This window comes from Penicillium verrucosum (genome assembly GCF_028828655.1).
Source record: "Penicillium verrucosum strain IBT 35672 chromosome Unknown utg000004l_segment0_segment0, whole genome shotgun sequence".
Classification (NCBI taxonomy): Eukaryota; Fungi; Ascomycota; class Eurotiomycetes; order Eurotiales; family Aspergillaceae; genus Penicillium; species Penicillium verrucosum.
Window position 1 is genome coordinate 1246391 of NW_026643213.1, and position 16727 is coordinate 1263117.

A 16727-nucleotide genomic window follows, 5' to 3' on the forward strand; every position below is an offset into this window, starting at 1 on the left:
CCCTCTCTACTTGGTATCAATAATTCATTACGTATATATTAGCCTAGCTGACTTTCTTAGATATCTATAGGTAAGCTTATTGTCGATTATAGGGATAGCTACGCACTTAAATTACAACTTAAAATTATTTTTAAAATCGTAAAGCATTTCAACGCTATTTTTCTTTTAGATAAAGCCGACGCGTTTATAGTAAGTCGTACCGAGCTCTATAATAGCTATAATCGTCTAATCACTATTTTTCTCCGTAAGCTAGAGTATTATTGGGGACTACTTTTCTTAACTTCGAACCGGGGTATCTAGTTTGACGATATAATTCTAAGCCGAATCTATTTAACGATTAAGTATAAAGACTTAATAAAAGACTTCCGTAGAGGCCTCTAGAGAACCTTTTTATTTAAGGCCTGAATACTCTAAGGTCCTACCGTAATTAAGAAGGAGGATATCTAGCGATTAGAATCTTTAGCTTTTAATAGACGAGAGGTAAGTTCTATACTATCGGGTATATATTACTTACTAACGGCTATCAATCAGATTAAAAATATCGTAGTAGTTATATACGCTCTCGCTAAGGTAGATATAACGTAAGTTAGCTATAAATACTTAGAATTAGCCGCGAAATCGAATAAGAAATTTTCTAACGAGTTTAGTAGGTAGGGCCCTATTAACGGAATATATATCTAACGATATATATAGTAAACTTAAGCGGATAATTCTGCTGTTAGGGTTTTTAGTAACCTAGGACCTTTACCGCGATATTTTCGGTTTATATACGATAGTCTTAGCTAGGTATTAAAATTGAATAAACCTTTATAATACTTTTATAATGGTATATTATTAGAAAAAGCCTTAAGTTCGGAAGCCTAGCTTGTATTATAACTCGGTAGGGTTGAAGTATATATAGAAGCGTATTTCGCCTCGAAATAAATAGATAACGATAGAAATATAGGTATTAAGAATAAGATCGCTAGTTTAATAGGTAGAAAGTGGATTTACTTCTTATGATATACGAATAAGTTTTATGTCTCCTATCTTAGCTCGATATAGTCGTCGTTTTGCTGCCCCTGGTATACTATAGAGTTGTCGATATTTTAAAGTAGAGCGGTAAAAGTCGATAATTAAAGCACGCCTAAACTCTTTAGATTGTTTTCTACTTTTTAATAAAGTATTGCTATTAAATTTAACCGAGACTAATTTGTAAACCGTTAGTAATGTTTCTATCTATAAGGCGGCTATTGATTCTATTAAGCTCGCTAATAGCGTCTCTTACTGCTTTGGATAGAATTTGGTTTTTTATGATCGGGTTGTAAAAACTAATATATAGATTGTTAACTAAAATAAGATATAGAGTAGATAGGTATCGAGTCGCTTTATAGTATACCTCTAGGTAATATTGAGATAGTTTTGGTTTATCAAGACGTGAGAGTTTCCTTAGTGGTCGTTAATAAGCTAGCTAGTTAGTCGTATATACGTTTTTATACGGTAGATATTGAATAGGTTTTAACTCTAGGGAAATCTATACCTATTAATGTATTACGTCTTATATTTTAGGGCTAGTATAGACGATAATGTGACTAAAAAAGTAGATGGCCTATCTCTTAGTATAAAAATAAACGGGCTAGGTCGACCCGCTCGGGCGGATATTAAACCGAACGGGAGCGGTAAAGGATCGTTAGTTATCGACCTACTTACTAATTATTCGTCGTCGATAATAAGACGGGTAGAGGAATCATAAGTAGTCGGGGAAAGTAATAGGCGGTAAATAACTATTTTACCGTTTTTATAGCCGGTCGGCTCTAGATACCCCTAGTTATTTTGCCCTATACGCTAGGATTCTCTAGACGTAATTGATCCGCTGATATATTTTCCTACTCCGAGGCTAAGTTGCTTCGAAGATAGGTAGAAGGTGATAAATAATATACTTAAGATCTAGGTCAAAATACCTATAATCTATATAGACCGTAGTTAGAAGACCGAGGACCCTTATAGCTACTAAGCCGGGGTAGCCGCTAGTTACTAGCTCTAAAGCCTATCTAGACTAGGGGCTATAGACCTACGTCTACGGCTGTCGGTAATTCGCCTTAAGTTAACTGTTCTAGATCACGGGGCCTAGAATTAAGGCCTTACGGTCGTAGCTCTTTAACCACGGACGTATATCTCTAGGCCTAGGACTAGGGGGGACGCTAATTAGCAGCTAGAGGGCTCGCTAAGATTATAGGCTACGGTCGTACGACTAGATAGGACTTAGACCTATAAACCCTAGGAATAAGATATAGGGCTCCCGGGAATACTAATCGAGTTCCCCAGAACTAATTATAGCCTAGGAACGCTAGACGCGCTCCTAGGCACGGATTAAGTGATCCTAGAAATACCTCATGTCCTCGAGGAACTCTTAAGTCTAATCCCTAGGATCGACTAAGAGCGTGCCTAGGAACTATACTATAGATCCTAGGAATAAGAGTCCTAGTAAGGGGGTCTAGAATATATAACTATAACCAATTTTAGAAGTATAAATTTTAGAACGCGGGTAATAAGAGCGGCAATAGAAAGAAGGCCTAATTATTAAATATTATTAGCTAAGCGGCACTCTACCTTAAATCTTAGCCCCCTTCCGTATTATAGGGGGAACTACTAGCTTAGATTTAATGCCTATAGAATCTAGTATAAAAGTTGGTATGCTATAGAGGATTTTTTCTAGGTTGGTAGGATGAAATAATTCTTATATTAGACTTAGGGGGGGGGTGCCTAGGTATTAGGAAATTCGCCTAATAGAGTAGAGTATATTCCCTAGCTAATCATATATAATAAATACCTTATTTCTTCTACCACGTTTATTGAAAAGATAAATGAATTAATTGGTTTTTTATTCTTTTATAGTTAGATTTCTATAATAATCAATTGTTTTGTAAATTTTCTCTTACCCGTTAGTTGACCTTTTAATTTTTAATAGGGTATTAATGATTCGGTTAACTCCTAACCGTTATATTTTATCGTATATTAATATAATACCCGACGGTTTAAGGATTTACTAGTGCTGAAAGTATACTATAGTAATGTTGTAGATACGTAAAAGGTATGGCGGGTAATATATTAATAACGTTAAAAGTACGGTCGTTTTATATTGCTATACCTATTTGATGACTATAAATAATACTAGTAATTGTTGCCCTTCTATTTATGCGGGGTCTACCTTTATAAGTTTAATATATAAAGGACCGATTTTCGTATAGTACTTTGAATATCGTGGTCTTTTCGCGTTCTATGATTAAAGACTCCCCTTCGTATAATAATATTTATATTTATTAGGCCCCTTTCTATTAGCGGATCTAAGTTTTATAAGAGTCCCTATAATCTATATTTTCTATATAGGCTTCTCTACTCCTAAAGTACCTCTAGATATTAAGGTAACGCGCTTAATAGCCGCTATTAAGGCTACTAAGTTAAAGGATATTGTTTCGAAAAGAAAGTTAATACGGTAAAAACAATACTATTATAAAATAAGTCTAATAAAAAAGGTATACGAATATAGTAGGATATATAGCGCGGATATATACGTGGGAATTCGTATCCGAGAGATAGGCTAGGTATATATTTTATTAGCGGATATTTTGGGATTTTAGGCTTTCCTTATCTCGTAATTAGTATATCTTAAACTATAGCTCTGATAAAAAGATGACTAACCTATTAAGAACTCCTACTATCTAGCGCTAATGCTAGTGATAGATTAGGACCTATTATAGGTTGATAAAGATATACCGCAACAACCTATATAAAGTTATAAGACCGAAGCGGAACTCTTACTAGAAAGAACCTTTGTTTTTCCTATCCTTAGTTAGGGATTGTATATAACTATTATCCTAATAGTTTAATTTACTTTATTAAGAATATAGCTATGATTGGCGGTCTAATAATGAATTCTATATAAGGTAATTTTCTATATATAGTTCCCTATACGGAAGAGGGCTCTATATAGAAGAAGGCTCTATATAAAAGAAGACTATATATAGAGACTTACTGTTTACTAACCTAAATAGGGATGGTAAATGCGAGATATTATTAGCTAGCTTGACTACTCCTTAAAGCGCTAGACTACTCGTTCTTTCTAGACTACTCGTTCTTCCTAGACTACTCGGTCTTCCTAGACCACTCGTTCTTCTTAGACTACTCGGTCTTCCTAGCTTATAAGGAGTCTAAGAGAATCTATATCTTAGATCCTTATATAGCGCTTCCTTATCTCTAGCTAACACTAAACGACTCTAATATTATTGCCTCTAGAAAGACTAGAGAGTCTAGTAAACTAGAGAGTCTAGCAAACTAGAGAGTCTAGTAAGACTAGAGGGTCCGGTAAAACTAAAGGATCCGGTAAGACTAGAGGGTCTAAGAAGACTAGAGGAAGCTAGGACTCTCTAATTAAATACCACAAACTTCTTAACTAAAACGGACTAATAGGTACTATACCTATTAGCCCGGTTTTGTGTATAATATTTACTAGCCCTTTCGACCGGGAGTATTAATCTGTATAGTATAGCCTAACTAAACGAGAAGAGGGAAAAAGGTATTAAGTATTAAGCTAGATATTTTTTCCTATAGCCCCGCTCTTTTTTTAACGTCTAGAGAGTCCGTTACCCTAAAGTAGAGAAAGGAGTAATAGCCGGCTAATTATATAATAGTATTATAATAGGAATATAATTAGCTTTTAGTTACTTACTTCTCTACTCTAAAGTAATAAGGTCCTTATTAGTTTGCTTCTAGGTATATAATCAAAAACGGCTTATATAGCTGCGACTATAATAGTTAATGCTCTAGAAGCTTCTATAGGTTAATTTCGTCCCTTAGGATACGAGTAGAGAGGTCGCTATACTAAGTACGAGCTTATAATAAAGTTATAAGGAGAAGTGAACGTTAGCCATACTACTCTAAGGTGGAGAAAGGAATACTAGAGTACCTAATCCCTGATCATATATTAGTTTTTTAAGAACTTTATACTATACCTCTTGAAGTGATAGTATTTATTTGTTAGATTCACTTTTCTATATCGTTAGCTATAGTATCACGTTCTATAGGAGAAAGGATCTATATACCTTAGCTTATTATCTCCTAACTATCTAGAAAAGCGAGGCTAGATATTATAACGGCTATTAATAGCTAATTAATCTATAAATTAGTAAAGTTATATATATATACTACTACAGAGTATTGTATAGATATAGAAAGGTTATGATATTCGTTATAGTTCGGGTGATTCTATAAAAACCGGCTATATATAGGCCGTATAATAATAAACCAATTTATTAGGCGGTTAACGCGCCTTTATGTTTATACGCTATTATTCTACCCTTATTTATTCTATAGTATAATTATTGTAGAAAGCATCTTTTTTTAGTTAACTAAATATCTAGCCTAGAATATAAGGTATAAAATCGACCGACCATAGAGGCCTAAATGATTTCACGTAGTTAACTTAGAGCGCGACTCTTAAGGTTTAGGAGATATATATGATAGTGTACGGGGCCTAGGAAGCGTAGGTATATTCGGCTAATAGTAGTAATTGACCACCGTACTCTTATCTAGGAGGCCGCGTCTCTCACCTACCATCCGTTTATTACTTTTTATCACTATCTTTAAATAACTAATATAACTAACCTTTATCATTTCCGGTTTAATTATTCAATAGTTGACTCGGAGTTAATCACGAAATCATCTAAGTTACTTATATTCATAGACGCTTACCTATATCCTAAACACCCGGAATATTTATCTTAACGTCTTAAGTCGAGCCTCGATTTCTACGAAAAATCGACTTCTTACTATATCCGACCGATATCGTATATAATTTGGGATATTGCTTAGCCTAGAATATCGTGTAGCCATATATCGGCTTTATATTTATTCCTACGGTTAGTATTTTAGCGTATCGAGAATAGTCCTATTTTTAGAATAAACTATATAGAGAGACGCTTAAGGATATGATTCGAAAATTTAGGCGTAGATACTAATATTCCTAAAGCTCTGTCCTATCCTTATGCGTAAGGTATATACTAGATAGGCGTTACACCTATCCTGATAGTAAAGGTTACGGAAAGAACTATTTATATAATAGTATAGTTTGATTTATTTGCTCTTTAATATATAAATAGCCGATATAGATATAATAAAAAGAGGGGGTTAATCCCGGTTAAGTCTTACCTTAGCCTAGTTGATACTATTTTTATAAGCCTCGCCTATATTTGATTTAATTGGCTTATTCTTCCTTCCCCTAACTAGAGGATAATAGTTACCCCGAACGTTCTAGAAGGATTTCTATCTTTATTAATAAAAGACGTAGTCTTAGTCTTTTACTATTATTATCGCCCGCTATAGATAAGGCTATTTTAAGTCTAATAGCCTAGAAGATACGAGAGCTATTTATAATTTGTAGAATTAAGGATAATAAGGAGCACCTTAATCTAGTTATCGCCTACGCTACCGATTATAGTAAGTTAGCCCCTACTAATATCTAAGAGAATAGATCATTAACGGTCGCTTTAGTTTATAAAGCTCGACTCGTAATTGCTAGGGGCGCGACCGAGCCTATTTCTTAGGCTAAGGAAGCGACCATAGAAACCCCTCCGACTCTACTATATAATACTCGTAGGTCCTATCGACTTATAAAATGGATAGGGAAGGAGGGTCCTATAACCTATAGCGATATAGCTAGTACGGAGAAGAAGAAGAAAAAAAGAGAAAAAGAAACTACCGGTCGGAGTTAATAGATTAACCGCCCGGTTCGTTAGTAGCTAATAGAAATAGGATAGCTAAAGATAAGGCACCTAAGGAATTAATTTCGCTAGAAGTATAAACAACGGTATATTATTTTGTTTATCTAGATTAAAGAAAGTCTAATAGATATATAGTTTATGTTTAGTCCGAAGTCGACGACCCCGAATCTATATTAGATCCCCTTAATAGCTCTTTGCCGTTATACCTAAACTTAGCCTTCGAGATAAAGGTTATAATAATAATATTAATATAATATATTAAATATAACTCTAATATCGTATAATATAGATAGCGGGACTGTATAGCCCTAGTAACAACTAAGCTCGAGAGGATACGGGAGTACGCCTAAGAGTTCTCTAGATATAGTTATAAGTAGGTAATTTACGCTATTCGAAGAGACACTACTTTAACTACTAGTAGGGTAATATAGATAAGATATAACGAAACTATCTTCTGGCTAATTATTCTTAAGTACGCCGCGCTAATCGACCTAGTAACGCTATTACCCGTTAAGGGCCTGGCTAATAGATTTACTATAGCGGAAAAAGCTACTATAAAGAAATTTATAGAAGATACTGGGTATAGTTTAGGCGTAGAAAACTAGCGATAATACCGTATTTTCTAGAAGAATATATTTTATATACGTAAGGCTAGTATTAAGAAAATTCTCTTCTACCGTACGAAAGAATTTGATAGTTTCTATAGAGGTTATTCTAAAATATCGGAAACTCCGCTTATAGATAAAGTTTTGAGATAGGAAAACGAGTATCGCCCTTATTTCGAATAACTAGAAACGCGGATTACTAAATTAAAGCAAGGAGACTCGAAGCGTCTTAGCTACCTTACTAATCCTCAAGTGCTAGAACGGTTGAAAGTACTAGAGCTCTCTTAGGATAATGCTTCGAACGAGTGGGCCGTTAATACCGAAGAAGAAAGCTTTAGGCAATACGGCTTAGTATCTATCTCGACTAATATTCTAGGCATACTATATAATAATAAATCGGTATACGAAGGTAGGATAGATAAGTCTATATTTATTACTCTTCTGCCTAAAGACGACGAGTCTCTATTTGTCTCTTCTATTATGCCTATCTATGAGGGAGACTTCCTAGGTATATTTGCCGGCACTATCCGTTTCTCGGAGGATTTTAACGTTATCTACGGTATCTTAGGTCCCGCCGAGAATCTATAGCTAGACTATTCTTAGATAACTAGGGCGCTGAATCAAATGTAGGTATCTAAACCTAATAGTTACGCAAATATATACCTTTGTTAGGCTATATTTTATAACGATACTACGATAGAGCCGCGCGTTTTATGGCGCGTCTCTGTTAAAGCTACTAAGTATATTATACCATTTTATCCTATCGTCCGCGTAGCTACTTAATAAAAGTAATACTATTTGTATCTATTACCTAGAAATACTAAAAAAGGCTTTCTCGAATCTACTACTAACTAGTAGTCTACTATTAGGACTCCCTTTACTTTTTTAAGGAATCTTAGGTACGTTCCGTTCTAGATAAATAAATATAAGTAAAGAAGACTAGCTAGTAATAAATTCATAGAATTACTTCTTATCTTTATCCTATATTTCTAATTTACTTTATAAGAATATATATATTTACTTCTATAGTACGATATATAGGCCTTTTTCTAGAACGGTTAGAACCGACTAATCGGTATATATAGTTGATTAGGTCCTACGCTTAGTAGCGTAACCTAGGCTGGCGGTATTACGTATCTTAGTAAAGGGTAAAGAACGAAAATATCGCGCTCTCTATTAGATATTCTCGCTATTTCTTTTAGATACCCTCCCCCTTCTATTTCTATCGTCGCTAGTATTATAGTTACTATCTACTCTAGCGGGGTTCAAATAGGTCTATTATAGAGCCTAAAAATATAGTACTAATAGAAATGTTTATTTTACTATTCGCGCGGTCTCGAGATATCGGAAAAAATAATAAAAGTATATATACTAGTAGATATATTATAACTCTATATATTTTAGGTCGTGAGACCCCTTACGTTCCTAGGATTATATTCGACCCTAGGATCTATGGTATAGCTCTTAGATACGCGGAAGCTTTATTAGAGTCCCTTAAAAGCTTTCTATCCGGGGATAGACGAGTTTATATCTAGGAGGGTTTAAAAGCTCCTAGGATCGCGGGTTAGCTTCCTAGGAGTATTAAGTTCGTCTGTAGGAATATAGATTACCTCTCCTAAGAGCTATATTACTCCTAGAACCCTATATAAAGCTCCTAGAGTAACCACTAGCTATTCTAGGATTAAAGAAGTATCTTTAGGTAGTATTTCCCTTATTTTTCTAAACTAAGATGGTCTATATCTCTTTTTGCTATATATATACTAGCCCTAGGGACTCTAGTCGATCCTAGAGGTACTTTGCTCGAGCCTAATAACCTACAATTTACCCGTAGGAAGGGCTTAGAGTAGCGAAGCTCCTAGTACTAACCTATATATCCCTAAAGTCGATAGGGCCTATATATAAAACTGCCCCTTAAATTTCTTAATTTATCTTTAAAGGAAGTCGATCCTAGAGACTGCCCTATTAGCTATAGGAACGTATAAGCCGGCCCTATAAGCTTTATTGTTCCTTGAATCTTAAGTGCGAATTTAGAGAGAGGAGATATAGGTCTCGCGAATAAAACCGCGAAACTACCTAGAGTTTCTTCGTTACTATTATTTAGAATCTCTATAAAGAGGATACCGACCTTAAAGACTCTTTAGTCGATCCTCGAAGGACCTACGGTTGTCTCTAGGAATAGTAAGTACTAGACTTGATTAGCCTATTTTTACTCCTAGCTCTACTTTAGAGCGCCGTAACTTGCTAGCCTAGATAGGATTACCTAAGCGGGTATAAAACCTAGATTATTATAAGGAAAAAGTATTTAAGTCCGCGAAGAGCTCCTATTAATAATAAAACCCCCTTTAATAGGATTGAAATTCCTATATAATAAATTCTAGTTACCTAGGTCCGTAATCTAGCGCGTCTTTTATACGATAATACCGGCCTCTAAGAAGTATTTAGGGGTATACTAGAGAGTCGCGATTCTTATCGAGATTTACCCCTTCTACCCCGTACCCCGTACTGAATAAACCTCTAGAATGACTACCCTTTTACTTTACGGATATCGTTCTACCACTAAACACTATTTCGACGAAGAATAAGCCGAAGCTATTATTCGAATTACCGCCTACTACTATAGAGACTACTGTCTATTCGTTATCTAGTTCTCGCCCCGTAAATACGTCGATATTCGCCCGTTAATAGTAACACTCTTTTAGCGGATATTAAATGTTAGAGTCGGCTCCCTTGACCGGCTACCCCTCGAGCTCTTATTTAATATATTATACTGTCTAGATATATATTCTCTATTTAAATTTCGATAAATAAACTTCCGGTTAAGATAAATGGTAGATTCTCTCTAGTAGTATTAGAGGGTAGTCTCTTATAGACTAAACCTCTTCTATACTTTATTACGAATACGACTTGCTATCTATATTTCTCTACTCGACTTTTATAACGTATTATATACTAAAGTATATAATTTTTGTGGCGAATTCGGTGGGTTTATATCCCTCCTAATTTAGAAGCGGTACTATTTTAATTGCCTCTAGTAGTCTTCGGAAACCTAAATACGGACTCTCGCCTTAGTCCGAAAGCAATTTTATATGACTAAAGCCGAATTAGGCTAACTAAGATTATTTAAAGCCTTATCTAGAATATACTTAATAAATAAATCTATATAAAATTCCCGTATTACGGTCGTTTCTCTCTATTAGGCCACTTTAGCTTATAGATAGTAACCGCCTAGACTTCCGTAAGCCTAACTAGCGGGCTTAAACCGAAATCAAAAAATCAACTTTATAGGGTCGTATATACTTCCTTATTACGATAAATAGACTTATAGAGTAGAACGCGGGATTTCGTATGCTAGGTATTAACTTGGTATTGAAAAAGGTATTATCGGTACTAGGGGTACGAAATAGGGATACGAGGCTTGAGATAAAGTATATACGTAAGATAGCTTTTTAGAGTATTTTTAGTGGTATAAATAGGCATAGCTCCTATAGAGATCGAGTAGCGAGGGTAAAAACCGGTTACCCGAGCTACCTATATCTACTCGGATAGGAGGCTACTTTCGAAGAAGAGAATAACTATTATATAGAGCCTATTTACTAGTATATTATAGCTATACTACCTAGAATTGATAAAGGAGAGCCTAAAAAGCGGATATATTCTAGCTATCTAACGTATAATACTATACTTTATTCCTCTACGATTTGTCCTATTTAATCTATAAATTTAACCTCTATATCTAGCTTGACCAGGTGCCTTAAATAGTAGTTGCTCGAGTTTTTACTAAATACCTTTCTGACTAGACTGTATTTAACGTTTGTTCCCTAGCGGTCTAAATACTAGACGAACTCCTACTCCTTCCTATAGCTATACGTATATTAGATATACTTTGAATCGTATATTTAGACTTATTAAGGTATCCGAAGTTAATTAGGGCTTAGATATAGGGAATAGTCTTCTCCTTACGATTTTCTACTATCAAACGACTTATACGTTCGCTAATAATCGGTAGAAGCAACTAATATAGAGAATAGAGCTTTACTTATACTATCGAGAAACTCGTAAGGTAGTAGAGGGCCGTTCTAAATGTTTACTTCTTACCGATATAATAAAAGAAGAGCTTAACTGAAATCCGATACTACTACTATTTAAAAGATAATCTAAGCGAATATTTTATATCTACTAGGCCGAATATTACCTCGGTTCCTATTAGCTTAGGAAGTATAGGAGTATTTAGACTAGCGGCTCTAGCATACTAAGATAAAGACGAGGAAAGTACTATAGGTATTATATACGAGGTTTATAGTCGTTATTTATTGTTAATTTAACTCTATTTCCTCCAAATTTAGAGAGAAAAAAAGCCCTAGACCAATAAAAGATCTACTAAGAGTAGGTTTTATATAGTTTAGTGTTTCGGGTAACCGCGGAGCTAAAATCACTACTGTAGAAGACTCTGTAAAGATGATTACCTACTGAGTTCTCAACTTAATTTATATATATAAAGTGCGCTAATCGCTAGTATATATATATGGCTGATTTAATTGAGTAAATTGCGTATAAGCCTTACTACTAAGCTAAGACGGTAGCGGGGTCTAGATTTCCTTAGCCTACCTAACCCTAGTCGATATTCCTATCCTATAAATTCTAAAGATATCGATCCTTTAGATAATAGAGTATCTTACTATCTTCTTCCGAAAATAGAAAAATCGTAAGTATAGCGGCGGTTAAGGTAATTTTAAGCATATATTATAAACCTAGCTTTCGACTATAGTAAGGGGGTATTAATAAATATGTCTTCCTATTAATATCTAGAGAACCTAAAGCATCCGGCTGTCCTCTCTATAGAAGTAGATAATAATAATTCCTTTAAAAGTAAATATCGACTGCGAATTGGAAATTAAGTCAAATATATTATTATATCTCCTAAAACCTTCGATAGAGATACGCTTTTATTCCCTATTTAGTCCCTACTAAGCCTTCCTTAGTACGATAAATAGATAGTAGCCCACATTTCGCGAGATAAAACTAGCGGCGACTTAAGAACTTCTATCTCGAACCGACTACTAGCCGGCGTTAAGTGTTAATAGTATCACGCCCTATTTAATTGCCTAGAGTTAGAGAGAACCAAGTTGCTTATAGTATCGGTATTCGAAGCAGTCTTATATCCGATTCTCCTAACTATCTTCTAAACGCTAGCGATCGTTATCGCTAAAATAGCTCGTTTCGAATAGGAGATTCCTTATATCGAACGAGAAATAAGAGTATATTAGCTGCTAGAGTATTCCGGGCTAACGCCGCGCTTCCTCGGCTATATTTATAAAAACGGACGTATTATAGGGTTTCTATTAGAGAAAATAGAAGGACGCCCTGCTTCTATTTAGGATCTAGATATCTATAAAGCAGCTTTAGGGAAACTCTACGAATTGGGATTTTTATATAGGGATGCGAACCGATATAACTTTCTCGTAGCGGAAGGGGGGATAAAACTTCTCGACTTTAAATACCTTTAGGAAAATGCTAGTCGGGAGTTAATACATAAGGAGTTAGAGAGTCTATATCTCCAACTGACTAAGGATTCTGGGCGTGGCGGAGGTTTTATAGTCTAGGGCAATAGCAATTGAAAATAACTTAGTATAAGGAAGCGATTTAATGGTTATCTTTGCCTATCTTATAGGTCCTAAGTTGTCCTAAACTTTTAGTCCTCTAATTTATATAGATGCTAGCGAGGTAAACAATTTTATATTATATTTTTAAGTAGTCTTCCTTTTTCTCTAAACGTTACTACGGAACGTTACTTTAATCCTACTACTATAGCTAATATAAGTAGGTAGGGCTCTTAGAGTAGTACGTAATAGATTTTCGCGCGGGGTAGTCGAAAAACTAACCTTACTGCTAGACCGGCCGTTAGGTAGATTGGAATTAGTAGTCGTGCTATACCTTATATAAAGCCTTTTAATCGTATTGTCTAGCGAGCGCTCTAAGATTAACTGCTTTTACCTTATAGTAACGCGTAGGATATATATTTTAGTATCTTATAATTTTGTAGTATTTTGAAGGTAAGTTGCTAGCGTACGGTATTCTCGCGATTAGGGCTTATATATTCTTAAAAGTTTATTATCTCTTACCTTTCTATATAAGTTTGCCTAATAGCGACGAGGTCCTCTAGCAAAACCTTAATCCTATTGAACGTATGGTTGTAGAGGAGTTAAAAACCTAGCTAGATGCGAATTTATACGCGGAATAGAAGTAGTCTCCTAGATTTAGACTTATAGAGTAATGTTCGGAAATTAAATTACGGGAAATTCTCTAGTAGCTCGCGTAGGTTAGTACGCGTCGTATTTCTAAGATAGTTTACGTACTAATAAATATAGAACTCTAGCGTCGCTCTTTTTCGGTTATTATACTTAGGCTAGGAGCTAAAAGAAGGAGAACTTATTCCTATATCTTATAGTTAAGGCTATACTATTAGATACGAAGACCGATCGTATCCTCTAGTAAATAGAATAAAGATATATATATTAAAGAAAGTTCGGGTAGGGATTCCTAAGGGAAATATTTTATATCTAGTATAGAAGGTTAAGAACTCGAGTCGCTGAGAAGTCTATAATCAAATCCTAGCTAATCTTGATTTTAAGTAAGCGGTATATTTTGTTTAAAAGAATAAAAGTAGGGGAAGAAAGAGGACTACGTATTAACAAAATCTAGGTCGGTTATATTAAGTAAGGGAGTAATAAAATCGAGATCCGTTAGATTAAGGACATTCCTATTATTCGATATAGGATACTATAGGGTTATAAAATTAAGAGTAGTAAGGTTAAGAACTATTTCTTTAACTTATAGTGACTGCGGACGGACGAAATCTATAGTTGATCTCTCTTAGCTAGGGTTTGTAGAGTATATAGCCGAAACTAAAGTGTTAGAACGGGACGGAACTTTACTACTGACTAATTCCTATATATTATCCCTAGATCTATACTCCGCTTACTATGCTAGTCCTACTCTAGATTAACTGGCTCCTAAGGCCTACTATATAAGATAGTTTAAAGCAGACCCTATAGTATCGGGCATATACGATCCCTTACTTAGTAATCGCGCGAGAAGCTATATACCGGGAATAAATTCACTAAGTCGTTCGGTACTCCCTACGTAGTAGGTCTCGATAGTAGAAAAGGACCTTAGATTCCGTTTCTTACTTCTCTTTCCGCTAGCTCTTATGTATATCTTCGTACTATACTTCCTTTTACCTATTAAGCTTTGCCCTAGGTCGATTTCGGTAATCTAAATAAACTTAGAATAAAAATCTAATAAGAACTTAGCTATAAAGGTTGTATTTAATTCTTCGGACTTCTTATTGATGTCAATTCTACGAAGATATTAGATAGTTAGATTGAAATCTTCTCTAACGAGACCTTTATCGTCCTATCTTTAAAGCAGTTAGTAGAGAAGTAGCTATACGTCGAATAGAAGCTTATATACTATCTAGAATAAATAGGAAAAATAAAGGCCTATAAATCTTATTATATTCTTCCCTATTTACTATACCACTATTGCTAATATTAACGGCTTCTATACTTTTATAGACTAATATACCGGCTGTAAGCTCCTAGTAGAAGTTGGTATATCTTTGCCCTCGTCGAATAATATCACCGTATTTATTAATATTATCGTCTGAGATAGAAAGACCCGTACGAATTAGAAATCGTTTTACGCTTGTTATTATAACCTGAGACTCTAACGTCGGAATCGCTCGTCTAAATAGCTTATAGGCGGAGACAGCCACGAATCTTTGTAGAATACGTTACTTATCGATATTATTATCTAACTAAGCTGTACCTTCTAGGAAAGTCTTTACCCTATTTCGTTCTACTTGCTCGCTATATCGTAGTAATAACTTAATAGGACTTTCCTAGAACTTAAAGGGGTTTTCCTTAAAGTAGGGGAAACGGTCATGTAGGGTTTAAAGTACCTCGAGATAATTGATGCTCTTAACTCGATCGCGGTTCGCTTTAGAACTAGTTATAGTAGTATTGAACAGTCTACGAAGAGGTATATATAGCTGACGTAGAAACTCGAGCTTCTGTTTGTTATCTATAATACTAAAAGGATAGTCTTTTAGTAGGGTCTTTAAAACTATAATAATATCGCCGTTAGAAGGGCCGCTCGTATTATTATTTACCGATATAGGTGGTTGGGAGTGATGCTGCTAGAGATCGGCTATAGTAGGATGATAAAATAGGGAAGGGAGAAGTAGTAATATTATAGCTAAGAAAAGGACGTCTAAATATATAATATGGCTTTAGAGACTAAGCGGTATTATAGGATACTAATCTAAAATAGTCTTTTATAAGACCGCGCGGACTCCTAGATAGTATTTTAAGTTTAATATTAAAACAAGTTATATATTTTGTACTATGGTTAGTCTTATAATGGCAAGTTAGTTTATAGTGGCTAGTACTTACGCTCCTACGTTTATTTTAGTTTTACTAGCGAACGTAATAGTTTACGCTTTATTCGAGTTAATAGAATATATTTCTCGATCAATTTAATATTTCAAAATTCCGCTAGTTTGCTCTTTACTCTATCGTAGATCTATAAATACTTGTATCTAAATAAGAAATGATAAGTTAGTGGCTATAAGATAAAGAGACTATAATTTCTCTAGCTTATTCTACCTCTAAAACTTCGACTAGGAATTTATTAGAGCGAGCTATAATCTATTTAAGCTTACGAAGAATCCGTAAACTACTTTCAAATTATATAATACGATTCTTTTCTCTAGGAAGCTCGCGCGAGACTAAGATAAACAAAAATTAGACGGACTAGTATAATAACTGCCTTAGAGAAATTAGTAACTACCTTAGAAAGCGCGGTTACTTTTAATTAAAGCAAATATAATTCAATTTATGGTTTGCTCTTATACTAATTACCGGAAAAGCCTTAATCTAGAATAAATAAAAAGTTAAAGTTCGAAGGGACCGTTCTATATATAATGCTTCGGTATCGATCTTAAAGTATTCCCTACACTTAACTATTATAGGATAGTCTTAAGAAATTAATTAAGCCCTCTAATACTTTAGAAGATAAAGTATCAAAATTCTAAGTCATTAGTACCAGTATTAGAATAGTATTATAACTAAGATGTTATAAAATATCCCTTATATAGACGCGTAAGTCATTCTCGAAAGAAAAGCCTTTATCGAGATATAGTTCTTAGGATCTTCTACTTCTTAAAGCTGTATAGATATCTAGTAGTATCCTAGTATCTAGGCTAGGGTTTTCCGAGCTCGTCTATTTCTAGACTAACGGAGATTTAATTCTTAAAAAGAGCATTACTTTTAAAGCAATTTCTGCCGGCCTATATAGGAATTAGACG

General features: G+C 34.6%; 1 protein-coding gene across 1 annotated transcript; it reads left to right on the plus strand.

The window, feature by feature from the left end:
- Window positions 1-7840: 7840 nt before the first annotated feature.
- On the plus strand, window positions 7841-9610 carry N7516_009936 (uncharacterized protein; the record flags this gene model as incomplete). Its single annotated transcript, XM_057222655.1, has 2 exons — window positions 7841-7919; window positions 9588-9610. 2 exons carry the CDS (start codon window positions 7841-7843, stop codon window positions 9608-9610), a joined length of 102 nt encoding a protein of 33 aa, XP_057069876.1.
- Between the last annotated feature and the right edge of the window lie 7117 nt (window positions 9611-16727).